General features: G+C 47.7%; 1 protein-coding gene across 6 annotated transcripts; it reads left to right on the plus strand.

Annotated features, from left to right (window-relative positions):
* Positions 1-64: 64 nt before the first annotated feature.
* atp2b1a (ATPase plasma membrane Ca2+ transporting 1a) lies at positions 65-26,211 on the plus strand. 6 transcript variants are annotated; one of them, XM_076030204.1, is made up of 22 exons: positions 177-306; positions 4,296-4,398; positions 6,760-6,957; positions 7,053-7,310; positions 7,451-7,576; positions 8,480-8,641; positions 9,699-9,737; positions 12,821-12,976; positions 13,084-13,298; positions 14,145-14,387; positions 14,475-14,716; positions 15,221-15,458; positions 16,723-16,902; positions 16,998-17,085; positions 17,177-17,283; positions 17,377-17,568; positions 18,089-18,302; positions 18,410-18,621; positions 18,727-18,834; positions 19,374-19,562; positions 20,243-20,332; positions 23,393-26,211. In XM_076030204.1, exons 2-22 carry the CDS (start codon positions 4,326-4,328, stop codon positions 23,765-23,767), a joined length of 3,705 nt encoding a protein of 1,234 aa, XP_075886319.1. In that variant the 5' UTR covers positions 177-306; positions 4,296-4,325; the 3' UTR covers positions 23,768-26,211. The 6 variants fall into 6 exon arrangements, with proteins under 6 accessions (XP_075886316.1, XP_075886320.1, XP_075886318.1 ...); XM_076030202.1 differs by lacking the exon at positions 177-306 and adding an exon at positions 994-1,995; XM_076030201.1 differs by lacking the exon at positions 4,296-4,398 and having other exon boundaries at positions 65-306.
* Positions 26,212-26,822: the final 611 nt, after the last annotated feature.

Genomic DNA, 26,822 nt, shown 5'->3' on the forward strand with positions numbered 1-26,822 from the left:
TTTCTCCCCCCCCCCTCGCCACCCCCCCGCCTCCAACACCCCGCCGTCGAGCGGCAACGTTTTTTTTTTCTTTATTTCTCCCCCATCGTAGCGTTTTGGGAAACGTGGAGACGATGGCAAACAACTCCTACAGCGGGGTGAAGAACTCGGTGGTGGAGGCCAACCATGACGGGGAGTTTGGCTGCACGCTCAAAGAGCTGCGCTCCCTCATGGAACTGAGAGGAGCCGAGGCGCTAAGTAAAGTCGGGGAATCTTACGAGGACACGCAAGGACTCTGCAATCGATTAAAAACGTCCCCAGTAGACGGTACAGTACACCTTTTTTGTTTGTTTTTCTCTTTGCTTTAAAGTTCAATTGGATCAAATGCAGGATGTTTCCCCGCCCCCGCCGACCGTGCCAGTAGCCGCTTAGCAGCAGCACGTAGTTGAGTGCCGATCCTTAGTTTGGACACCTTGACATCACTTCCTTGGAAAACTCATATGCCGGACAGGTGGCCAGGCGGGCCGGCTCTGACCCGGGTCAGTCCCGGTCTATTTCCAGGCCGCTGCCGATATGTCCCCCTCCCGGCCCTCCCCCTCCTCCCCTCCTCTCCTCCTCCCCTCCCTTCCCCTCTCTCGGCTTTCACCCCTGTGTCTCCGCGCGAGTGTTGCGTGTCTGCACTGCTCTGCGTAGGTTTCAGACGGACCAGCTGTCCGCCCGGGCAGCGCACCAGGCCACAGGCTGGTCAGCGGCCCAAACGCGGCGGACAAAAGAGGGAGGTCACCAGGCTGGGTTGGGATTGAAAGCGTTGAGGGAGGAAGTGAGCCCTGGTGGTTCGCAGACCCCCCACCCCACAGTGCTACTTTACTTTGTATTTTTTTTGCTCCACGTGGCTTTACAAGATAATGACTTTTGCTCTCACTCGCTGAGAGTTGTGGAAAGATTGCTTGTCGAGTCCCACTCAGTACCTTCCACTGTGGTTCTCTTTCTCTCTCTATTTTTTTTAATAGAATCTCTCATTTTTTTCCTCCCCCTGTTCCACAACTCCTAGTCTCTGTGTGTCTATAGACAGTCTGCCTAATCGCCAGTGTGACCTTGACTGAACTCTTACGGGAGGGGATTTTCAGTTTGATCCCAGATTAAAACGGCACCGCATATTCACTGTAGCAGCAACAGTCCTCTGTTCAGTGTCTCAAAATAAGGGAGGAGAGAAAAACGGCAGCCTCCGTCGAGCCTGAAAGAATGCGACGGACGCACGAGTTGCACCATCCCTCGATAGAGTCCTTCCATTTTGCTGCTTGACCTTTGATTTATCAATAATGTTTTTTAAGAAACTGCAAATTTTCGCTTCCTCTATTTAACATTGGCTGTGCGTGCTTTGTATTGTGTGGATTGAGCAGAAACTGCTCAAAAGGGAACCTGGTTGTAGGGAAGAAAAGGGAGAGTTGTCCAAACATGCACGTGGCTGCATCGTGCTATAGGAAAGTGCAGTCCTGTCATATTTGTAGTGCGAGTGCGACTGGTGCTTTTTTTTTTCCAGCAGTAATTACTTCCGTCTTCTTAGATACAGTACATGGAACAAAGACTGACAAGACAAAGGCCTCCCGACGTTCTATACTATATTGTCAGAGAACTAACACAAGTGTTGTTTGTTTTTTCATAGAATTGTTTTGTTTGTTTTTAGAAATCACACTTCTTTTTAAATGACTGAGAAATAACATGCAGCCCAAGCATGTATATAACATAGTGTCTTCATCTATTGGTATTGCGCGTGCCCTTCTCTTGTTCTCCATTTGGAACGGACATATTGTACAGATGAACTCTGTTTTCTTGGAAAGTAGCAGCTGATGTGAAACTCTGGACGAGCCCCTCGCCTACAGCTGCACCCTTGTAAAGACGTTGTGATCATAACAATGGCCACTGCTAGAAAGACAGAGCGAGAGAGACTGAGAGAGCGTTATCCCTTTTTGTTGTGCGTCCATGGTCGTGATGACGTTGTTGCAAACGCAAGAAGACGTGAGTTTCCTTGCAGTCCGCACAGGTGGTCCGATAAGAGTCATCGTGGTTGGACTTTGCGGGGGTGTGTCCGTGTGAAAATCGAGTAACATTTTGCTTGGGCCTCGCTTGTTCTGCAGATAGCTGCACTCTTGAAATCCTACTTAAATCATGGCGTGAAATCAAAAGGGAAGACTTCAATATGTTACACATCCAATACCTCTGTCCTCTGCCCAGTGCACAGATACACTGCGGACATTGACGGTCTCCTCCTAAGTTTGGTCATGTGAAGCCGACGGTCCGTGTGGGTCAAAGAGCAGCGTACCAGCAGCCGCCGCCATCAAATATTTGTTTCTACTTGTGCCATTATTTGCGAGTGCGCCGGCCTGATGAGCTTTGCTCACTAGGTCACATTTCGCCAACCCCCTCCCCTTAGTTCGCCACAGGTGCCGTTTCCCCACTCGCGTTTTCGTGACTCTTCCACTTTTCAATCACCGGGATGCGGCGTAGATGTGATGTAACGGTCGCGGGAGATTTCTAATTAGTTGCCTGGCCATCTCTCAAACCCCCTTAAGCCAATCCTCCCTCTTAATCCTTCACATTTTCAAGCTCATTTATTTTGCCTGAAGACGTCTGGGCGAAGCGGCGTTGCAGCAGTGGAGCGGCGGTGCCGCGGTCTCCGGGCACGCTTTGTTTAGATTAGGGCTAAATGTATTAACCCCCCCCCACACTACTTTCCAAACTAACACAAAGGGATGGCTCTCTTATTATAGTTCAATTTGCCATTCCCAGAGTCAAAAGTCATACAGTGAGGCCAAACAACAGTGTTTAAATTGTAAAAGGAGTGTAATGTCAGTGTGTAGCGCTCATTAGGCGTGATGGAAACAAGAACACGCTTCCAAACTGCATATTGAGATATTAGGTTTGCCTGATGAATGCAAACCCTCAGCCCTGTACTATATAAAAGTCTTAATTGAGGCTCATCAGACGCATCTTTTATACTTTCCCTGTCTGGGTCGAGGTCGTCGGGGTCAAGTCGATCTGAGACACACCGCCAGTCGGCATCGGCCGCTTGACTTCCACTCTTGCTCCTTGTCCACGACGCTCTGAGCTGTTGCCTTATCAGTCGTAACCACATTTGTTTTTATTTTTATTTTTTTTTGGGCTGCCTCGAGGCTCGCAGCGGCTGGGCGGGGCCGTTGAAAGATGACTGGTGATGTGTTCTTCCTCCTTCCTGCAGTTAGTAGAACGTCACACCAACCACAACCACGCCACTACAATGAGCAATATTATTGACAGCATTCGCTCTCTCTGTCTCTGTGTTGTGTCACCTCCTGTCTCTGCGTCTCACGGATAAACATCGTGCCTTTAGACTCTCGCAAATGCTGTTTTCTTTCCTTTGTTAACGGTCCAATATCAATGTAAGTAAGCGATAAACAGCGTGGAACAATTGGGAACTAGCAACTCTCAGATGCTTCGCGTTGCATCTGAAGTGTAATTTGTTGTCCAGCCTGCTCGGCAGGAGGTGTGTCGTCACTCCGAAGTGTTGCCTAAGTTGTTTTAATCAACCGGCGTGACGCTGGAAGTGAGACGATGGGGGCTTCAGTGATCAGAACAGAATCTGCTCCACGGGCCTCAGCAGCCCGTGACGCCTCGGCGGCCGCGTGCGGAAAGTGACCAGGCAAGCTCAATGGGGACGGTAGCAGACAAGAGATATTAGAAAATGGCCTAATTCGTTCGGTGTGAGGATGTGCCAGCGGCCGCGCCTCGCCCTCTCGTCCCGTCTCCTCTTTTGGCTCGCAAGTCAAAGTTCACAACGGGACCTGCTGGAAATCGATGCGATGTGGGAGCAAGTATGAGGGAAAACCTGGCGGGCAGCAGGAGCAAATAGCAGAAAAGAGGATGAAATGTCAGCAGCCTATCTCTGCATCATGTACCTCATTCTTTTACTTTGATTTTTTTTCATTTATTCAAACTGGTTAAAAGAAAAACATGAAATAAATAAAACATGTGAACTTGCTTGGGCAAGAAAAACCAAAAACAATTGTGACAACTCTATCACAGCATAAGTAACAGCTCTTCAACAGGGTGTAGGAAGAAGTTCAAAGAAATCTATATCCTTCCCCCTTAGAGGGGAAAAAAGCACAACCACTGAAACAGCCACGATTTTTGTCTTTTGCAAATTCCTGTCAATATCCATCTTGTATCCATCCAAAATCTTGTTTGTGTGTATGATTTTGAACCTACCTAATGATGGACGTGCTCTCGTGTCTTCCCTCCTCCCATCCCACTCCACCTGGCTCGTTGCGCCCGCTCTGAAGTTGTCACTGCTCCAGAGTGAGGATGTTGCCATGACCCCGACCCCTCCAACCCCACCACCCCCGTCACTGGGGGTCAGTCGGGGACAGCGACCTGTGTTAAACGGTGAATGATTGGCCGACAGGCTCTCCCAAGGCCGTTGTCCCCTCTGTATGAGACGGCTGGGCTGGCGCGCGTGATTGTCCTGTCACTTGTGTTTTATTGCTGCGTCGCACGGTGAGGTGGTGGTGGTGGTGGTGGAGGTGGCGCTGAGGAGGGGGAGGGAAAAAAAAAAAAAGCGGTGTTAAATTGAACGGGCTATTAGCTGTCGGCACGTTTTCATTAGAGGCGCAGAGGAGAGCGGGAGCAGACGGACGGCGGGGAGGCTGCGGCAGGCGGCGTGAACCCAGCCGCCTCTTTAATGTGCTGCACCGATGAGTCACTGTCATCCCTCTCGTCTCCTTCCCAGGAATGTTTCCGAGCGCCGTCGCGATCTTAATTCCCTTCAAAAAAAAAAAAAAGAAACATGAAGCAGAGCCTCGTTAGACTGCTACAAACCGGCGCTCGGGCGTAGCGAGCTGTCCTCTGTGCGATAAGGAAGGGCTGTAACACGCTTTTCTTGCGCTGTTGGGATTTTGCATCCACACACACACACAAACGGATTAAGTTGCGCGGCTTGACCCTCTAGTTTGTATCATCTTTTGTGCGCTCCGGCTCGTCTTCTTGAGGCGAAAGCAGACAAATTGAGAGACGAGCCAGACGAGTTTGTAGCATCACTGAGCAGAACGCGCGTACGTGCTGCTCATGCAGTTGATAACAGTGCAAATTGCACTTTGGTTCAATCAATCCAGTGTCTGTTTTTTTTTTATATGAAAAACGCCAACAAAAAACAGTTCTCTCACAGAAATTAATCAGCTCACTTTAATTGCATTCTGTGTCGGCGCACACGGCAACGGGTGTTGCTATTTTTTAATCATTGATTGATTCACAGATTTGTGCTTTATAAAGTCGTGTTGCCTCATGGCCATTAATAAACCAAAGTTAAGGGGCCGTCGTTCAAAAACCCAAGAAGGCTTGTACCTGATTGGTGAACTATATAATATTATACATAATTTATAATAATATTAATATTATTATTAATAAAAGGCTGGGTTCGCTGGCCTCCCTCGGCCAGCGAGCAGGTTGCAGTCTTTGCTCACACATCTAAACGGCAGCAGCAGAAGCAGCGTATTAAAAAAAAGAATCCCGTCTGTGGTTTTAGTTTGCTGTTCTTCTTTTCTGCCGACGTCACGCGCTCAGTCACACTCTTGCATTGTCTCGTTGTCGGTCGGCCCTCGGTGGGGTTGCAAAAAAGTAACACAAAAACGAGCCACACACACACACAAATGCTCGGCCGGGCTTCGATTGTTACCCTGTCACAGTGCGATGATTGTGCTGCACTTGCCGCAGCTGTATTGTCCGTGTGTCCACCAGGGGATCTGAGAGAACCGCCGACGTCAGAGCCTCTGTGCCGTCACAGAGTTGAAACTGGGTGAGCGTGTGTGTTGCGCGCTGTGGATGAATTTGCATTTTGGTTTTTGCCAAATGAATCAGTCGCTAAAGAAAAGGAAGACGGAAGATTTTCTTCTTTTCATAGTCTTTAAAATAAGTAGGACGGTGACGGCAGCTCCATCCTGTATTTGCGCCCCTCCCCCCACCTCTCCATCCCCATCCGATGGTCACGTCGGACCCCCCCCCCACCCCGCCTCCAATTCTGCTCCACCGCCTTTGCACATCGCCCACGCAGAGTCACTCGGCATGAATAGAAAAGGGGGGTCGGGGGGGTGGAGGCGTGGGTACGCACTGTCATCCATCATCAAATGTGCGAAGGCCCTTTTTGAATATGTGACACTGCCTTGAATGTGGAGGCATTTCAATGGTGGTGGAAGAGGAAGGGTGGGGTGTGGGGGGGGGGGGGGGGGGTGCAGGCCTCAGAGATGACTTCATAGCAGTGGGACACCTGTGAACAAAACCTTTCCAGTCAGTCACACAGTGGTGCCTTTAAAAGGGATCTGATCTGACCATGCCCCCCCCCCCCCCCCCCCACACACACACACACCCCCTTCCTCTTTCACACCTCGCCGGGCTGAAAGTGTTTGTCACGGCCCGGCACACAGCGCGTCATTGTTGCGGTGCCTCCTCGTCATCATCGTCACCGATTCCCTCAGAAGACGAAGGTGATTTCTGCCGCTATCAGCCTCCACTTGGGAGGCGGGGGGTGTGGGGGGAACAAACACCCCTTCAGTGGCAGCAGCAGCCGCATCATCCATCTGTGCTTAAAACAGAAAAAACACCACGGAGCCCCTTGATGTTTTTTTAATGTGAATATCTCGAGTCTGAGATGGAATTTGAAACGAGCTCTTTTGTTGTGTTAAAGCGCTTTGTTTCTCCCTCCCTCCTTCCCTCTCTCTCTCTCTCTCTCTCTCTCTCTCTCTCTCTCCTCCGCAGGTCTGAGCGGGCAGCCGGCAGACATCGAGAAGCGGAAAGCAGTGTTTGGGCAGAATTTTATACCGCCCAAAAAGCCCAAAACTTTCTTACAGTTAGTGTGGGAGGCGCTACAAGACGTCACGCTCATTATCCTGGAGGTGGCAGCCATCGTTTCACTAGGCCTTTCTTTTTATAAACCCCCAGATGCAGAAAGAGAACGTAAGCCGCGGCAGTGTTCATTCCTAAACGTTTGATTTTCAGACTTTGTGCCGTTGCGGCCTAATTTTTTTTTTCCCCTCTGCATCCCGGCGCAGACTGTGGCAAGGCGGCCGGCGGGGCGGAGGACGAGACCGAGTCGGAGGCGGGCTGGATCGAGGGCGCTGCCATCCTCCTGTCGGTCATCTGCGTGGTGCTGGTGACGGCGTTCAACGACTGGAGCAAGGAGAAGCAGTTCCGGGGCCTCCAGAGCCGCATCGAGCAGGAGCAGAAGTTCACCGTGGTCCGCGGCGGCCAGGTCATCCAGATCCCCGTGGCCGAGATCGTGGTCGGCGACGTTGCACAAATCAAATATGGTGAGAGAGCCCCAGGTGTCTCGGTCTCGTCTCCATCTCGAGACTTCCAAATCCTGATGATGTCTTGGGTGTCGGTTGGTGCGGCCTCGACCGCAACGCTGTTCAGTTGAATGAAAGCTGTGTGTTTGTGCGTCCTGCAGGTGATCTCCTGCCCGCCGACGGCGTCCTGATCCAGGGCAACGATTTGAAGATCGACGAGAGCTCGCTGACCGGGGAGTCGGACCACGTCAAGAAAACCCAAGAAAAAGATCCTATGCTGTTATCAGGTTAAAAAAAAAAAAAAACTTTTTGTTTTTCTTCCTGCGAGTTGTCGTCTGCAAAGCAAATAAAATAAAGCATCTTTATTTTAACATCTCAGTCGGAAGGCGAAGGCGCCTGTCGACGCTCTCGGCTGCTCCGCACCGCAAATAATAGAGCGCACGTCATCTGCAGAGTCTGGTTTAAGGTCAGCTCAGTCCAGATTACTGCTAATGACAGAGGGCCTCAGTGAAATATAAAGGTCTCAAAATCCAATTAATTTTGCAATTTTTTTTAATTTTTTTTTTTTACAGACTTTTAAGATTTTTATTTCCGAGTCAAGCACTCGGCGGACTCATTTTCACACCTAACTTTTCTTAAAAGGTTTTATATTTTTACAGTAAAGTAAATAAACATTTTGTTCTGCATTAGGCGTTAGGTTCAGTTTGCTGCTGCTACAATGTGAAGTGTGACCGCATTTGTTTGTCATTGCCCTGCTGTTCTGACAAATTATTTAAAAAGCAAAGCAAAAAAAAAAACTAATTAAATCCACATTGTGTCCTCTGATAATCCAAATTATTTTCCCACTGCCACTCATTTCTTGAATCAAGTCTCTTAATTAAAGCTTTTCAGAGGTCCCTGCGTCATCCTTTCTCCCGTCAGTGAAACTCATCTTTGCTTTTTCTCCTTCTGAGCCACAGAATTTAAGTCAGTATTTATTCTGCGACTGAACGGAGTCGGGGGCAGAGAAAAAAAACACGAAATGATGAGAGCGTCGCGCACATTTGGTCGGGGCTGAAATGGTTTCAAGGCGTGCAAACAGGAACGGCGCGTGCGGAGCGCTCATGGAAATGGCGTCATCCCTTTCAGATGGCGCGCAGGCCGCCTCTTTTTTTACTGGCTGACGGTGTGTTTTCCCCTCGGCTCCGCAGGCACCCATGTAATGGAAGGCTCAGGGAAAATGGTGGTCACCGCGGTGGGTGTCAACTCTCAAACTGGAATTATCTTCACTTTGCTCGGGAGCGCGGAGGAGGACGACGAGGACGAGGAAGAGAAGAAGAAGGAAAAGGAGGAGAAGAAGAAGCAGAGGAAAAGTCAGTGCCGCGCGCCTCCAGAGCCTCGACGTGATGCTTCTGCGTCTGCTTGCATAACCAATTTGCTTCCCGTATTAATATATGCAGCTGCCTGCACCAGGCCATCACGCTGCTGCTGTGCAGCACCGCCCCGGCTCCCGCGGCTTGCCTAGTCCGTGTGTGTCTGTGACATCACAAGGGGCGTGGTTAACCGTCGGAGCTTAATCGGCATGCCGCTTCAGAAAAACAGACGATGAGTTGAACGTCGTGCCTTACTGCCTGTTCTTCCAAGGGTTCGAGCCTGATTAAACCCAGGAGCCTGTCTTGCTCCGGGTTTATTGCCTATTCACATATTTGCCGGAGGGGCTGTGCTGAACTCGGTATTATGCTGTTTACATGCTGAAAAATGCAAACATCACTCTAGGTCAGTTGCGTAACATCTCTGGTGAGGTCACGCTGCTTCTATTTTAGATATATATATATTTTCTTTTTTTCTGTTTTGCGCTGAGTGTAACCATGAGTAACACTGGCTCTCAAGAGTAGCGAACGCCTCCCCGCATACGTCTGGCGGTGCCAATCCTAATTGGCAGATGATCAGTCTGCTCCGGCTGCATCCACCTACCCGCAGCCTAGAAGTCCCCTGGCAAAAGAAGGCAATTGAATCATGTGAATTCCCCCCGAGGCAAAGCTATAAGTGCGTTTTCCTTTGTGTTTTCTTTTTTTTTTTTGTCTTGTTTAGTTTTTTCCTTACAATTAAATAATCTCGTCGCACAACTTGGTGGACGTCCGTTCAGGTCACGATTGGCGTTCAGATGCATGCTTGTCAGGAAACGTGCAGGGATTTGGCGAGCCTTCAAACGAATGCCCCCATGGGGAGGAGGGGACGCCAGAGAATAACTTGTCTTCCCAAGGCTGCATCACTATCAGCTGCCTCCCTGTCGCTGCTGCTGCATCCACTGACGCTAAATTCACCATTGAAGTCCATCGTAATTTGCGTTTGCGTAATTCCTGGCGCCATGTGGAGCAGATTTTGTTACCTGAAGCCCGTCTAAAGTCGGCTCTTGTGCTTCCCTTGCAGACAAGAAGCAGGACGGCTCCGTTGAAAACCGCAAGAAAGGTAAGTTGCTTGCCCACTCACCACTTTACATAACTCCATCACGGCATAGCCACCTACCCTTATGCATTCGTCTTCCGCTTCCTTATTGTGTCGCCTTCAACGCTCACAGGAACCGGATAGAAGTTTCTCGCTGGTGTTTTTTTTTTTTTAGGAATTTTGAGCCACCGTTTTTTTTTTTTTTTGCACGCCTTCTTTTCAGCGTGCACCTAATTCTGGCTTCTGTAGCCGCTCCGTCTGGCTCCCTCTAACTCCTCTTCTCTCGTCCTCTCCTGGCACATTGTGCTTTGAGCAGCAGGTGCCATCGAATCCAGTTATAGCGATTAGTGGCGAGGAGATTAAAGCCATGCAACAATTCTGGGGCCAGAACATCTGCTTTCCCACCCAGTCGCTCTCCCGCCGACTCTCCCATAGGCCCCCACAATTTGTTTTCACTTGATGTCCCAACCTGAACTATGCAGAGGCGAACCGTGAAAAGGGTGGCGCGATTTCAAATGTGGCCGAGCAACGATAATGAAGCTTTTTTTTTTTTTTCTTTAAAAAAAAAACAAAAAAAAAAGCAGGAAGTCGGCTAGCATGCTCGCCAGGCTGGCTGCCCCGCTGGGACGGCGTGATCGGTAGTGCTCGGGTCTGTGGCCACAACCCTGGCGCTAGTCCCCCGTGCACAGATTCCCTCTGCCTGCCAGGATTCAACTGTAATCCTTTAGACCGAGATTACACAGGCCATGTAAGTGCAGAACAAGCCACAGTCCACAGCAGCTGCAGGAGCCCAGTATTACCGCCCCTCCTGCTCCCGCAGCATGCATTCTCGCACAGAATTGTCAGAACCTGCAGAACTGCTTTGTCGCTCCTGTGCTTTTGCTTTGTGCCCCCTTATTTTAAATCAATATTTTGTTTTCCCCAACTGCGAGGGCTCAAAAATACCCAAATCTGACCAGTAATAGTCTCTATAAATCATAGCACAACAGTAACCCCGCGCACTCAGCCGGATCACTGGGATTTCATCTCTGAAATCTCGCCCCTGCGTCTCTCCACAACTCCCAATCCGGCTGCGATTTTTCAGTCAGTCGTGAAATTGCGCCGGGGTTCCTAAACCACTCGGCTTCGCCTCTAAGCCGTGATGAAACCAGGAAGCGGCCGCTGATGGATGCTCTTAAAGTGTCAGAATGAGGCGACAAAAAGAAAGGCGAGGAAGCAGATATGAGCCCAGGTTTTTTTTTTTTTTTTCCTGCTCGCGAGGTTTGTGCGGCTGCTTCATTAGCAACCGTTTCATCAGAACTGGATGGTGAAAGAACAAAGACTGAAGGTTTTCCTTTATGGACAACACACTTTTGTTTTACACCATGTACACTACCAGTCAATTTTTTTTTGATCTTTACAACTACTACTGCAGATAGATACTGAAGACATCAAATATATGAGCAAGATATATGTGATTATGCAGCAAGAAAAAGACGTTCAATAACTCTGAATAGGCTTTTTATGAAAGGTGGCTATTTTGAAGAATTGAAATATAAAATGAGTTATTTTACACTTTTATTGTTTCCTTCATAATTCCATCTGTGTTCATATTTAGTTTTGATGCCTAAATATGCACTGTCAATAGTCATGAGAATGAAAGAAAAGACATTAAATTCCTAGGGTGTGTGGCCAAACCTTTGACCGGTGGTGTAGTGAAGTATAAACAGAGGTTCATGACAGTTCACATAACCCTGACTGAGTAACTAGTTTTTCTCCCGTCGCCTTTCAAGTTTGGCCTCCCGTTTCCAAACGCTTTCTACGAGCTCTTTGTCAAATGCACGGGATTTAGGAAACGGTCCGTCCAGCGTTGCCAGGTTGTCGTAATGAAATGAGAGGAAATGCAGGAAGTGAGGGATTAGTGAAAGTGGCCGAGTCGATGCCAGCGAAGCCGATAATTTGGCGGCTGGGACTTGGAGGGACTGGGACTGGGACTGGAAGTGGCCGAACCAGTGGCCTCTCCTCCCTGCTTCTGTCGTCGGTGGCTTTTGCGTCTCAGAGGAAACCGCGGTTTCGACGCCGGCCTCGGGATCCCAGTTGGTGGCGGCGCAGCCAAGAAAGGGGGACGCTCCTCAGGGAAGCGAAAGAAGAGACGAGAGAAGAGATCTGTTGGAATCTAAACTGTCACGAGCCGCTGCCGTGGGAGAACAACGCGGTGATCCGCTTGACAAATCCCACCGCCGCCGCCACCTAGTTGACCTGTTCTCTAAATCTCCGGGTGGGCGGCTGGTAATTACTGTATGCCCGCAAAATCTTTAAGCTAATTACTTAGTGGTAGGATCACTTAAAAATGTAATTACAGTGACATCTCCAAGTTCCTTGGATAAAGTTGCTCGAGTATGAATCATGCAATCTCTCGTCGCGAGAAAATAAACTGCCGTCAGTATCTGTTCGGGTTTGCAAAACCGCATGACGAATGGGAATGAAAAAAACACAAACGTATCAGTTGTTACGCTAACATTTGCCTTTGATTTTTAAAAGGCAAAAATCAATTTACTCCATATTTGCAGAGTAGAGCTTTTGTAATTTGCTGGGTTATGCTGATTTGTTCCGACTGATTAGAGCACAATCTTTATTATTGATCTATTTTTTTCCCCCCTGAGGACGTAACTCAATGTTGCCTTTGTTCACACTCATTTCTGACCGCTTGCATTGCGTGTCACGCCTCTGCTGGAGTGTTGGCCAATACCCAGCAGTGTAAGGGCTGTTCTTTTAACAACTCCCTTTGCTCTTTCTTTTTTTTTTTTTTTTTTAATGTTTTTCATTTAGAGAAGTCATTAAAATACAGTGTTTGCTTTCAAACATTATACAGTAAATTTTTGCCACTCAGTATTTTTCTTTTTACAAAAATGAACAAAATACAAAAAAATCAGGTGTTATTTTTTAAACTTTTAACACAATGGGAAAAACGGGTGTATATGGAGGAGTAAGAAGAAAGAAGAAAAGTTTGTCAGTGAGTTTTAACATAAAATATGAGCATTAGAAACAAATCGTTCGACACACCAAGACATTTAACAATAGAAGACAAAAGCAGAGCCAAACTTTTTTTTAACCATCTTTTGCCACAGCTAAAGCGCAGGACGGCGCCGCCATGGAAATGCAGCCTCTGAACAGCGATGAGGGCGCCGACGCGGAGGAGAAGAAGAAAGCCAACCTGCCAAAGAAAGAGAAGTCAGTCCTCCAGGGCAAGCTGACCAAACTGGCTGTGCAAATTGGCAAAGCAGGTATTGTGGGACGACGACGCACAGTTCCGGTTGAATTCCGTCTCCGCCTCTTACGCTCGGCGCAAACTCACCGCCGCTGATGATCGTCTCCCTCCCCCCTCCTCCAGGCCTGGTCATGTCAGCCATCACTGTCATCATCCTGGTGGTGCTGTTTGTGGTCGACACCTTCTGGATCCAGAACCTGCCCTGGGTCAAGGACTGCACGCCCATCTACATCCAGTTCTTCGTCAAATTCTTCATCATCGGCGTCACCGTCCTGGTGGTGGCCGTCCCCGAAGGCCTGCCTCTGGCCGTCACCATCTCCCTGGCCTACTCCGTCAAGGTGCAGAGCTCCACTCGCCCCGTTGACCTGCCGCCGATCGGCTTACGTGCCGTCAGCCTATTAAAGCTAGTAGGACAGGTTATTAAGGCGAGGAGACTTGGCTGGCTGATACGCTAAAGCCAGGCTGAGAGCCGCTGCCGCCACGCTCAAGTGTTAGCCAGCGGGTGTTGCATCCAATCACTGAACCTCTAAACCAAAGGTGTCAAACTCTGATTTGGCCCGTGAGGCAATACAAAATCACAACTAGAGCTAGTAGCCCGCTGGTATTATACAGCACATTTACCGCCAATACTACAAGTCCCAGAATGCTCTGCTGGTGTTTTGCCGCGTCAATCAGAACAGGACGTTCATCGTAGGATATTCTTGCTTGATTGGTTTATTGTTGTCTTTTTATTTTTTTAATTTATTATCAGCCCGTGGATTTCAATCAGGAGTCTGCAAATAAAAAAAGAGGCATACAATTTTTATTTACATTTTATTTTTTTGATGAGTTTTTTTTTTTTTTTTTGAAATCAGATTTTGCGTGTGTGCAATGTGAAATGATTTATTGTATAGTGTCAAGCTTTTCTTGTTCCATATTCAGATTGAAGAAAAACTTGTTGGTCCATATAAAAAGGTTCACTGTTCTCTGGAGGAAGATTTTTTTCAATAAATATCAGTGTTGGCCTGAGACTTTGTCTCAGTTCTAAATTTAGGCCCACTGTGTATCTGAGTCCGACACCCCTGCTCTAAACAGTTGATTTCCTGAAAATTTGTAGCACGTATTACCAGGAAAATGTACTTTGTGTCTCTGGCTTATTGTTTTTAATGTTACTTATTATTGTGCTTTGTCTTCTCATCCTTCAGAAAATGATGAAGGACAACAACCTGGTTCGCCACCTGGACGCCTGCGAGACGATGGGCAACGCGACGGCCATCTGCTCCGACAAGACGGGAACGCTCACCATGAACCGCATGACCGTGGTGCAGGCCTACATCGCCGATAAACACTACAAGAAGGTCCCCGAGCCCGAGAACATCCCCCCCTCCATTCTAGACATGCTGATCCTGGGCATCGCAGTCAACTGCGCCTACACCACTAAGATCATGGTAGGCCCGTGGGGGAAAATATATATTTTTAAATCATTTTATGATTTCTTTTCCTACGTCTAATCATCGTCCCGTCGGTTTTCCCAGCCTCCAGAAAAAGAAGGCGGGCTTCCGCGGCAGGTGGGCAACAAGACCGAATGTGCCTTGCTCGGCTTCTCCAACGACCTGAAGCGCGACTACCAGGCCATCCGCAACGAGATCCCTGAGGAGAAGCTCTACAAGGTGTACACCTTCAACTCGGTGCGCAAGTCCATGAGCACCGTGCTGAAGATGGCCGACGGCAGCTACCGCATGTTCAGCAAAGGGGCTTCGGAGATTCTGCTGAAAAAGTACGGGAAAAAACGGTTTCTTTCTCCTGGGTTGTCTGCTTCTTATTGTATTATACGTCTCTTATTACATCAAAAAAAGAGACGTATGTTGTAAGAAGGCCTGTTGTTGTAGTCGCAGGAGGTTGTAAACACAGGGCTAAGGTAATGGGCTGGACGCATTACCTTGGGCCAAAGTGTCGCTTTTGTCCCATCGCACGCGCTCAAATGTGGACGGGCTCGCTGTCGAATGGTGTGCGTACTGGCTTAAACTGCTAAGAAGTCCAGTGCATCCCAGCCCAAGCCCCTTACTTTGCGACTTAAAAATCAGGCGCTGAGAAAATGAGCCGGTAACGACTCCCTAAGCCTCTTAACCAGGCAGACTTCTTTTTTAACCCACAGGGGGCTTAGCGGGACCTCCTGCCGCCGCCGCTCGCCCCGTCCAAACGCTTTGTCTTCCTGACTCCACCCCTGCTCTTTGCCCTCCTCCTCCACCCACCACCTCTCTCTCTCTCTCTCATCCCCCAGGTGCTACAAAGTCCTCACGGCCAGCGGCGAGTCCAAGGTGTTCCGCCCGCGGGACCGGGACGACATGGCGAAGAAGGTGATCGAGCCCATGGCCTCAGAGGGCCTGCGGACCATCTGCCTGGCCTACCGGGACTTCTCGGCCGCCGACGGCGAGCCCGACTGGGACAACGAGAACGACATCCTCACCGGGCTGACCTGCCTCTGCGTCGTGGGCATCGAGGACCCCGTGAGGCCCGAGGTCAGTTGGCCGGACACGACTTGAGTTGTTATTGTGGAGACCTTGAGGCCTGAACGCCGCTCCTACAGTGGATCGTTTCTACATTGCGTCGAAGTATTTGGCCAAGCTGCGTTTCCATTGCAGTTTTTTTTTACAAAATAAAAGCAGTATTTCTAAAATTTTGACAGGGTACAGTTGCGATTTCAAGTGTTTCCATTGAACGGTGTGAAGCACATAAGACGTAATTCTCCTAAAATCTCGCTTACGAGAATTGCGTTTGCTTTTGTTTGTTTGCTGTCAATAATGCGCTCTTTTCACTTGAAGTGAATTGCTCGCGTGACTCTGTACGTCAAGTCCGTTGATGTGTAAATGTGAAGAAAGTGTTTCCGTGACACTTTTGCGATTCCTCTATCTCAATACGTCTGAAAAACCACCTCATGAGAGCGTCAAAACCTTTAAGACATATTTGAGAGGTTTTTCAAAGTTTCCATGACCAGTTTTGTATTGCGATATTTAGGTCTTGCGCAATTCTAAGGTTAATGTAAACGCAGCAACTGGGACAGGGCGAAGTTCTCTCTCTGCCGTAGATCACGTGGGTCGCACAAGGTTTCCATGTGTTGACGTATTGGATGGCAGAAGCAAACAGTTTTTTTTATGAACTTGCTCGTGTTGACAAGGAAAAGATAGAAAGTTGCATGTTTACTTTACCACCGTGCAGCGCTTCATTTTTGTTGTCGTGCAACAAGTTGCTGCATGCAAACTTTGTGGAGGAGGCAAATTTTTCTTTAAAAGCTGTTTCAAAGTGCCCCCGAGTACGTCTTTGAGCTCACTGGCCTGAATTGAATGAAAGGCTGCAAGGTTTGGTCTCACTAACAAGCATTTAACAAAGGAGGGCATGGTGGGCAATATTGGGGATTTTGGTATCTGTCTGATACCATGTCAATACAGGGCTGGTATCACACATGTTGATACTTTTTTCTGGAAATGTCGCAATCATTTAATTGATTTAGATTTTTCCATTGGTTAGTTGATTATGATCAAGGTATAAACACAAGGCAAACATTTTAGGCAAGTGAACATGATTTTTTTTTAATTATCTAACTACAATACAATAAAATTTAATATTGGAGCCCTCTCTCCAATGGAGCAGGAGAGAGGGCTTCCCCCTCTTTCAGGAAGTTGCAGTAATTTAACATCTAGAAGAGAAGCCCACACTGCAAGAAAATAACCTGCATTTTCTCTCCCTGCTGTGGTTCCGGATCTCCCCCCCCCCCCTCCCCCAAAGGTCCCAGATGCCATCAAGAAGTGCCAGCGTGCAGGCATCACGGTGCGGATGGTGACGGGCGACAACATCAACACGGCCCGGGCCATCGCCACCAAGTGCGGCATCCTGCTGCCCGGCGACGACTTCATCTGCCTCGAGGGCAAAGAGTTCAACCGGCGGATACGCAACGAAAAAGGAGAGGTGAGCCGAGAGCGACGCGCAGAGACCGTCGAGGTCCCAAACTGTCAGGGGTGTACATCAGGTTCACATCATCTTTTCCCGTCTCTCATTTCCAGATTGAACAAGAACGCATAGACAAGATCTGGCCCAAACTCAGAGTCCTCGCCCGCTCGTCGCCCACCGACAAGCACACCTTGGTCAAAGGTACGCTTTTTTTTTTTCTTTCCTCCCCTGCTCTGTGCATGGAAGGACATACAGACAGCTCATCTCAGATAATAATGATTTTCTTCTCCAGGGATCATCGACAGCACAGTCATAGAACAGAGGCAAGTTGTCGCCGTGACTGGCGACGGAACGAACGACGGTCCCGCCTTAAAGAAAGCCGACGTCGGCTTCGCTATGGTGAGTTTTTCTTTTTGGTTGGACAGAGAAAATTAAAACTGAATGATCTCTTGAAAAAAATAAAATATATTTTATTTATTATTTTCCCTGCAGGGCATTGCTGGCACGGACGTGGCCAAAGAGGCCTCCGACATCATCCTGACCGACGACAACTTCTCCAGCATCGTCAAGGCGGTCATGTGGGGCCGCAACGTCTACGACAGCATCTCCAAGTTCCTCCAGTTCCAGCTCACCGTCAACGTGGTGGCCGTCATCGTGGCCTTCACGGGCGCCTGCATCACGCAGGTTGGTTCCGTCCTGCGTTTGCTTCCTGAAAGAGCTCAATGTCTACACACGGTCCTCAAACGTTCACATGCTTGCTCGCTCACTGGTGGCATGAATCCACGACTACAAACTAGTGCAGATTGTTGTATTTAGCTGCTAGGCTGAAGGGGAAGCGTGTTTCCTCACAATGACCCGGACTTGATGTCATTTCATGGCATCAGCATCTGCATAATTACATCTATCTTGCTCATATCTTTGATGTCTTCACCATCTATCTGCAGTGTAGAAGATAACCATTTGCTAATAATTGATACTGCAGCCCAGAATGTGGATCTGCTCAGGATTTTGCCATTTGACACCACAGTTGGTACGAGAAGCATCAGAGACCAGAAGTGAACATCGCATTGCAATATGCTTCCCTGCCATTGGCTGTTCCTTAATCATCAAGTCCTCTCCACAGCCGTGTGGTTTTTCTGTGACTTTATTGTCCTCGTTGCCACCTCCTCGCTGAGTGTTTCCACCATCTCCATTCGTCCTCCAGGACTCCCCGCTGAAGGCGGTGCAGATGCTGTGGGTCAACCTCATCATGGACACCTTCGCCTCGCTGGCCCTGGCCACAGAGCCGCCCACCGAAGCCCTGCTGCTGAGGAAGCCCTACGGCCGCAACAAGCCCCTCATCTCGCGCACCATGATGAAGAACATCCTGGGTCAGGGAGTTTATCAGCTCATCATCATCTTCACGCTGCTGTTTGCCGGTGAGAATCTCGGCCAATCCCGTCAACTTTCTTTCTCTCTTGTGCGTGCGTGCGTGTGCGTCGCGGACACATTGATTGATTATATTTGGACCCCCCCCACTCGGCAGGAGAGAAACTGTTTGACATCGACAGCGGCCGGGACGCCCCTCTTCACGCGCCACCCTCTGAACACTACACCATCGTCTTCAACACGTTCGTGCTGATGCAGCTGTTCAATGAGATCAACGCCCGCAAGATCCACGGCGAGCGGAACGTCTTCGAAGGCATCTTCAACAACCCCATCTTCTGCAGTATTGTTTTTGGCACCTTTGTTATCCAGGTATCCCAGACTCAGATGCTTGGCGTTTTTATGTTGTTTTTTTCCATCTCAGCTGTTCAGCGATCACCCCATTCTCATGGATTTCTGTTTTTCCTTCTCTTTCAGATCGTCATTGTTCAGTTTGGAGGGAAGCCGTTCAGCTGTGTGGGCCTCACCATCGACCAGTGGCTCTGGTGCACCGTGCTGGGCTTTGGTTCCCTGCTGTGGGGACAGGTATGACAAAATGACCCAGCCTACCAGTTGGAATATCATTAGACACTGCCCCCTTGTGTCTGAGTTGACTCATTGTCTTAAACTGACAAAAAGTGGGACAGCCTAATTAATTTTTTTCCCTATGTGAATAAAAAAAGTAATTAATTTAATTTATTACTGTAATGGTACCACATTGTACAAAATTCTCCTTATCAGTATTATATAATTGGATTCTTTCTTCTTCTTTTTTTTAAACTTCCTTGCAAATGACATGGAAATAGAGCTGCGCTGAGCCTGTGCAGGTTCAAGCAGTTCACTCCGTTCGCTCCACTTGTGGTTTTGTGCTCAGAGACCGACGTCAGAAGCTGCTGACGTCAAACCGTGTCTCCTCTGTCAGGGAGGCTAATTTTCAGGTTCGCCGGCTGCTGCGCCGTCTTGTAACCGGGAAACGTAGCGCCAGTCCGGTTTAATGAAGTGTCGAGCCCCTGCGTGATTAGACGTGCGACTCATCAGATAAAGTCGACGACGCTCACGCGGGATCTTCCCCCCCGTCTTTGCAGGTGATCTCTTCCGTACCCACCAGCCGCCTCAAATTCCTCAAGACGGCGGGCCACGGCACCCAGAAGGAGGAGATCCCGGACGAGGAGCTGGAGGAGCTGGAGGACATGGACGAGATTGACCACGCAGAGCGGGAGCTCCGCCACGGCCAGATCCTCTGGTTCCGGGGCCTCAGCCGCATCCAGACTCAGGTAACCCATTGGACCTGCCTGCCGCAAAAAATGATAATAAAAAAAAAAACACCAGAGGGAATCCAAAAGCCATAAAAAAAAAAAAAAAAAAAAAAAAAAACTTTTGACTCGTCCGTTGCTCCTGCAGCTTGAAAATCTGGTGTTTTCTCTCTCTTGGCAAATCTTCAAGAATGGTTTGTGCCTTTAGAAAAAAAAAAAAAGAAAAAGAAAGAAAGAACAAAAAGGCTTTTTTTCTGTCTCAAGTTTTTCCGTTTCTTGTTGCTGAGCTAAAGCGGGTTTCTAACACCTCGACCTGCTGAAAGCAAAACAAGCGAGTGGTTTAAAGGTACTGACGAGAGGCAGAGGCGCGCTAGAGCGGCCCGATGTCCGAGAGGCATCGGCAGCATGGCTAGAGCTGCAGGTATGGCAGGAATTTGCGGAGAAAAGAGTGAAACTGAGGTGAGACGCTGGTGTCCTCAACCCCTCCCCCAACCCCCGCCCTCCTTCTCCTTCTTCCTCCTCTTTCCACCTAAAAGCCTGAATTCAACTTGTCGATGGTTACTGGTGCCTTCTCCTCTATTTTACTTTTTTTTATTATTTTTCTCCCTTGTCTCTCTTCTGGCTTTGTTGTTTGTATTTCCCTCTGGGCTCTATATATTTTTTTTCTATTTCTCCCTGTCACGCTGTCTGATTCTTTGCAGATGGATGTAGTGAGTGCGTTCCAGAGTGGAACTTCCTTTCAGGGGGCTCTGAGGCGGCAGGCCTCCAACTCCAGCCAACAACAGCACGATGTAACCAATGTTTCTAGCCCTACACATGTAGCCTTTTCTACTACTACTACCACTACTGCCACTGCCGTCAACTCCGCTTCTGCCACTGTGGGGTGTGAGTGCGTGTTCTCCTCTAGTGCATGAGACGTTTTTCTCTCTTCTTTTTTTTTTTCTTTTTTTTTTTTTCTCGGACCTCTTCTGTTCTTCTAACATCTCCCACTCTCGTTTCTTCTTCTCACCTAACGTTGACACACGTTGACTCTCATGCTTCCTCCTAATGTGCCGCCCTCCTCTTCCCCCCCCTCCTCAACAAAAAGACACCAACTGCACCACATCCTCCATAATGCTTTTGATAACACTGCTGTATATACATGTACACTGTGAACCAGGCGGCTTCTGGTGTCGAGGTTGTTTTGTTTTTTTTTATCTCTGTGTCATCATGTTTTCTGTTCTGCTTCTGCTTCGGTCTGACAGACGAGGGGAAAAAGGAAAAAACGTGGTTTTGACACGCTCACGTCAGTGGGGGAGGGGATGGTGTGTGGTTACTATTTTAAAAAATAACAGTAATGAAAGGTAGGAAAAAAATGGGACTGTGGATTGATGGTGACCAGGTTTGTCTGCAGCCGCTGCCTCAGTCTGCTCTGTGCCCTCCCTCCCCCTGTAGCAACCATAGGTCTGTGTCGCTGCAGCTCTCGACCCCCCAACCCCCACCCCCCCTCCTCCCAGTCGGGTAAATGTTTTGAGTATACGCCCATGATCACTGGATCACTGCCTTTTTAAAAAGTGAACCCAAGGACTCACTGACCAGTGGTCAGTGGCCAAACGCGGAACCTTTGAACCTTTTCTCTGCAGCGGCGGGTTGGGACAGTCAGGCGCCGGCGGCGGCCAGCGTCCCTCTGTCCCTTCCCTTGACAATCACCTGTCTTCTCTTTCAGATGCTGCCTGACCTGCAGCAAGTTCTCTTTTTGTTTGTTTGTTTGTTTTCAAAATGTACTTGTTCTCCTAAAGGCCCAGTGTGAAACATTCCTTGGATCCAGTGGCGGAATATAAAAATACATTTACTTTATACAAATACATTTGCATAAAGAGGTCAAAGGCCAAAAGGTCAACCTGTAAGGAGGCGGCCAATTTGTCCAGAAAGTGAATTTTATTATTTCTTTTTATAAGAGGAAGAGTTGACAAACAATTTGCATACAGTGAATTTTTCTTTTTTTCTTGCAATGCACTGCATTACCACAAGGTGCCAGCAAATCTTGCACACTGGGCTTTCAATATAGATGTGATTTTCTACCTGTCTTGCATTGAGACAATCATGTGCCAGGTTTATTTGAGATGGGACTGCTGGGATGTGGACCCCCACCCCCCCAACCACCTCCACTAAACTCTCAACTTTTCCTTCCAGGTTCCCCCATAGGAGACTTTGTATTATTTTTTTAATTGAATTAGTTAATTCTGTCCTCCTCCCCTCTGAATACTTGTGTGTTGGCAGAATGCTCCCCCTACAAAAAATAAATAGATAAGTAGAAGAAGAAGCAACCAAACCAAAGTGAGATCCCACTGACCCCCCACGTGTCCTCCTTTAGATTCTGTGAAATGTGTCATGGGCTATACTCAAAGGTTTACTACCGCTGAACACAAGGTAGCGCCGCGCTCTGCATGGGTTCAAAAAGTCTCTGGTCTCGTTTGTGAGTTTTTTCTCTCTGTGCTGTTTTCCTGACATGTATACCAACCAGCTCGTTAGACATGCTTGGCTGCTGCCGCCGCCGCTTTTTTTGTTTGTTTGAAATCCACGAACATAATTCTCGACTGACCACCACTTCCTGTCTCTCTCGCTGTCCTCTTCCTGTCCTCTCTCTCTCTCTCTCTCTCTCTGTCTCTCTCTGTCTCTCTCCCACTCTCTCTCTCCTCACTCTCTCCTGAGCATGTCCAACAACAGTAAACTGTCGTGTCCGGACTCTGTCAGATTTTTTTGTTTTGTATTTTTTGATGTGATCTCTTGGTCTATAAGAGCGGCATTTCTCTCGTCTCTTGGCTCCCTCTCCCCTATTTTGCATTTTGAAGAATGAAACACAGGCCTCTGCCTGGTGTTGATTAAACAAACTACTAGACTGATTTCCCTCAAAAACTCCCTAAAACTTTTTTTTTCTTTGCATTGGGTCTGACTACCAGTTTGTTACTGGTTAACATTTTAGTATAGCCTTCATCTGTGAGCACAAAGTATTGATGGGGGGCCTGTGATTTCCACAACTACACTCCAACAACTGTGGTGTACACCCAAAAAAATGCTCAAGTATGGCAAAAAAAAAAACAACAAAGAAAAAAAAAAAACATTCCAAAACTTGTTGCTTAGCTTGAGTCAAGAACCTTCGGAATGACTCCTGTGCCTCAATCTGTGTGCTGATTTGTGAATCGGGCCGTAATTTGCCCACCATTGGTCTCAGGCCTTTTTGCGACAGAAACAGAGCCGCACACGGCCCTCGCATGGTAAAATAAAGGTTAACAAAAGTGGATTTCATAGGGCCCTTGTGTGTCCTACAGGTCCGGCTATATTTTCCCAGCTCGCTGAAAGCAACTACTCAATCCTTAAACGCCTCAAGTCCAGCCCCCTAAAGCCCCCCCCGCCCCCCTGAATCTCGGCATCGCTTCGCTCCACTCGGCATCTTTGGCGTCTGTAGAGAAACAGGAAGTGACCCATCGGAATTGTAGCCGAAACACAAACTGCATTGGTTCTGAGGCTTGACGTGTAAGGACAGCAACTTACACTTAACTGGCAACAAGTTGTACGCGTACAACTTGGCACAGCTGCTCACCTGCACGTATCGCCGCCGCGACCCTGGCCCCCCCCCTCCCCCCGCCGCCTCGCCCTCACTGGTAAATTGTTTTTGACCCATAAACTCACCGAGCATTGACCCAGTATAACTTCAGTTTTTTTTTTAATATATATATCTGTGGTGTTGTCCGGATGTTTAAAAAAAAAACAAAAAAAACAAAACAAGAAAACACACACGCACACACGACTGTTCCTGCTGCGTGTGGCTAAAAGTGTCTTTTTCCACCCCCCTCCCTGTGCTCTACCTCCAGATCCGAGTGGTGAATGCATTCCGCAGCTCCATCTCCCTCTATGAGGGCCTGGAGAAGCCCGAGTCGCGGACATCCATCCACAACTTCATGACCCACCCCGAGTTCCGGATAGAGGACTCGGAGCCCCACATCCCCCTGATCGACGACACCGACGCCGAGGACGACGCCCCCACCAAGCGTAACTCGGCCAGCCCGCGCAACGCCACGCCCACGCCGCCCTCGCCCTCGCCCTCGCCCACACCCACGCCCACCCTGGCCGTCTCGCCCTCCCCCAACCAGAACAATAACGCGGTGGAGAGCAGCAACCACCTCCTGCCCGAGGTGCCCACGTCGGCCCCGGGGAGCCCCCTACACAGCCTGGAGACCTCCCTTTGATCACGCCCCGCCCCGCCGCCTTTCCGGCCCCGCCCACCGGGGAGCTCCACTCGGTCGAAACAAACACTTGCAGGGGCGGGGGTGGGGTTGGGGGTGGGAGGGGCGAGAGCGGAGCCCTGCGTGAGCTCGCCTCGGGCCGGACTGAATGTCCAGCTTGGTGTGGACTCTTCTCTTTTCTTTGGTTCTTCTTAAACGCCCCTCAGTGCCCCCCGCCTCTCCCCCCCCACACACCCACCCCCTCCCTCCCCGGTTAACTTGTTTTTCTCCCTAAGCGAGGGGCGATCATAAACTGCGATTGAAAGTGACCTGTTTTTATTATTATACTGTTATTATTATTAATATTATTATTATATTATTATTATTATTTTAATTGAGAAGGGGAGGCCCTCCTCCAGGCTTGAGGATCATCTGTAAGAATCACGCAAGAACCTTTTTAGCTTCTTCTTTTTTTTCTGAATGGTGTTGTATATTTATCTTTTTTTGGCCCTCGCTCATTCAATTTCTGCTCCATTGGCTGTTAATATTTTGAGTTATTTATGTTTTTGGAAGAAAAAAAACAACAAAGCAGGTCTGTTTACAAAGTTTGTAGATACTTTTTTTCTGTTTGTAGGCAAAAGAGCTTCCTGTTATAAGATGCAGACAAACTGGGACAGAATTTAAAAACAATAAAAAATGAATGAGACGAATATTTCAGATACTGCTGTATTTTCAGGAAAAAAAAAGGGTGTTTCTATTGAAACTTAACTATTTTTGCCTGCAAGTTTTATTTGTTATATATTTGTAGATAATGGTAGAATCTTCTAGCCAAATGGTTAAACACTAAGGCTTGTATAGAGGAGGTCCCAGCGGCGAGGTGATTTCACAGGAGACGCAACGGGGGAGGACGAATCGGGGCCTCTGTCCACTAACATCGCTATAAATATTTACTTCCATTTCTTCAATAGATTTTCATGTGCACAGAAAGGAAAAAAAAAAAAAAAGCTGTCTGCAGCTCTGGATTCTCTTCTCAGCCATTATGTTGAGTTCAAGGTTTGAAGATTTCCATGTGTTAAAAGGTTCGCTGACTAAAGGGAGTTGAGTACATATCGGTGCCCATATTTAGCAAGCATCTCAGGGGTTTTACCTCACATCCGAGCGCGGTTTCCTCTCGAAACCTCCGTAGTGGTTTCGTAGGCTCAGTGTGTGCGATTTGGAGACATCTGGTGGTCAGAAAGCGTACTGCAAACATTTGAAGTTCAACTGTGATGTCAGGAATAAAAATCATGAAACCTCGAGCAGATCCACCGACAGAGGTTCTATAGATTTGTGGCGTTGCCTCCTTTCACGTGGACCTGCTCCTTTTGTAAATATAAATTATTACTGCGGTTGGTTGTTTTTTTTTTTGTTTATCTTGCTAAAAACTCGCAATTCCATTTCATGCTAACTGATGACTTTAAATTTCACACACTGGGCCTTGTAATTAGTAGGAAGTGGATTTTTCATTAGTTTTTGTTGAACTTTGAGACTATGAGGCTTTTATTATTATTTTAAAGCTAAAACTAGTTGCATTCAAACAGGGTTGATGCAGTTTTAGTTCCATAGTGGGATTAAACTGCTTTTGATTAGCTTGTCTCCCCCACCCCCACCCCACCCTCACATTCAGAACTAAACTTGATTTGCCAAAAAAACATAAACGCTAGAAAAGACTTTCTTTCTTGTGACCACTCGAGTTCCAAATGAAGCTTTATCATGAGGTGGTCATCTGTTGAGCCTATGTTGTTTTTCGTTTTTAAGGTATAATTAGTTCATTTAGACGAAATGTTAATGTGCCTTGGCAGCAATGACAGTTTAGAAGATGCTGTTTTTTCACCACCTGCAGGTCAACATTATGCAATGTAGTGATTTATTTCCAGGCCACTTACATCGCAGCGTCTCTTCCTCTGATGCTTGATAAATATGGACCAACCTCATGATTTATTTTACAAAAGAATAGATCGTAATCTCCATTGTTTTCTCAGTAAAGCGTTAGCCGATGTACAATGCTGACATTTGTTTTAGAAAAAGTATTCCAGAGGAACCTCCATAGAAAGAACCTTTTAACTTCAAGTTTTGTGTATTAAGGTGGTTTAAAAAAAAAATGAAACAAAACATTGTCTTTGTCAGAAAGCAAGTGATTTATTTTCATATTTGTCACTCTTAAAGATACGCGCCTTAGGAAGAAAAAAACAACTTAATTTTACTCCGCCTGGTTCTGGTTTGTTGACATTTAAAAGAAAAAAAAATTAAAGAAGAGGGGGATAAGTCTTATTTTTTCTGCTAACCTGTCCATAAGACTCCTTTCACTATGGATAAATGTTGCTGCATTTGATTTGTTTGTAAAATATTTTTGACACCTGTTGTACTGGAAACGCTACAGAATTGGACATGTGCATTTTTCAAGAATAAAGACTAGGCATACACTGGTATCTATCTGCACAGGGTACTTTATTTCGTAGCGCTCTTTGGGGGAAAACAAGTTTTGATACGACCTGCGGTGAAAATATCTATATATATTAAAAAAGTACCTTTGTATTTTTATGATGATGACTACAGTTATCGTTCAAGGTACTTAGAAACCAATTTTGGATGATTCACATCCAATCACGTTATGCTGAGGGAAGGGAAGGAGGGGGAGGGTTTTTGGCCACTAAAAGTGTGTGATGTTCGGGAATCTTCATCTCAGGGTGCAAATGGTGTGAGAGAGAACAAAAGGCCTCTTGAGTTTGGACAGTTTGGATTCAAATGTGTGGAAATGGTGCTTGTCAGACATGCTGGAGGCCTCGTCTGGTTGCAAGGCCTGGAGGGCTGTGGAGGTGTCAAGTCAGGAGTCTGTCTGACGAAACGCCATTTGAAGTGTTTTACAGATGACACAATAGCAGCTACAAATACATGAATATACAAAGTGAGACGGCGGAGGGTCGATGCGAGGAGCTTTTTTTCAGTAGCTCCTTCCTGTCATGAATGTTTGTTTTTTTTCCATCAGTTTTATGGATTTTTTTTTTTATCATTTAACATTTGGAAATAAAAACACACGCAC

This window comes from Nelusetta ayraudi, unplaced genomic scaffold (assembly GCF_046127955.1).
Source record: "Nelusetta ayraudi isolate G7.1 ecotype Tasmania unplaced genomic scaffold, CSIRO-AGI_Nayr_v1 ptg000027l, whole genome shotgun sequence".
NCBI lineage: Eukaryota > Metazoa > Chordata > Actinopteri > Tetraodontiformes > Monacanthidae > Nelusetta > Nelusetta ayraudi.

Coding starts and splice junctions, on each gene's coding strand:
- atp2b1a (XM_076030201.1), top strand. CDS start 114: ATGGCAAACAACTCCTACAGCGGGGTGAAGAACTCGGTGGTGGAGGCC. Junction 9,738..12,820: donor CGTTGAAAACCGCAAGAAAG/GTAAGTTGCTTG, acceptor CTTTTGCCACAG/CTAAAGCGCAGGACGGCGCC. Junction 13,299..14,144: donor CCCTGGCCTACTCCGTCAAG/GTGCAGAGCTCC, acceptor CTCATCCTTCAG/AAAATGATGAAGGACAACAA.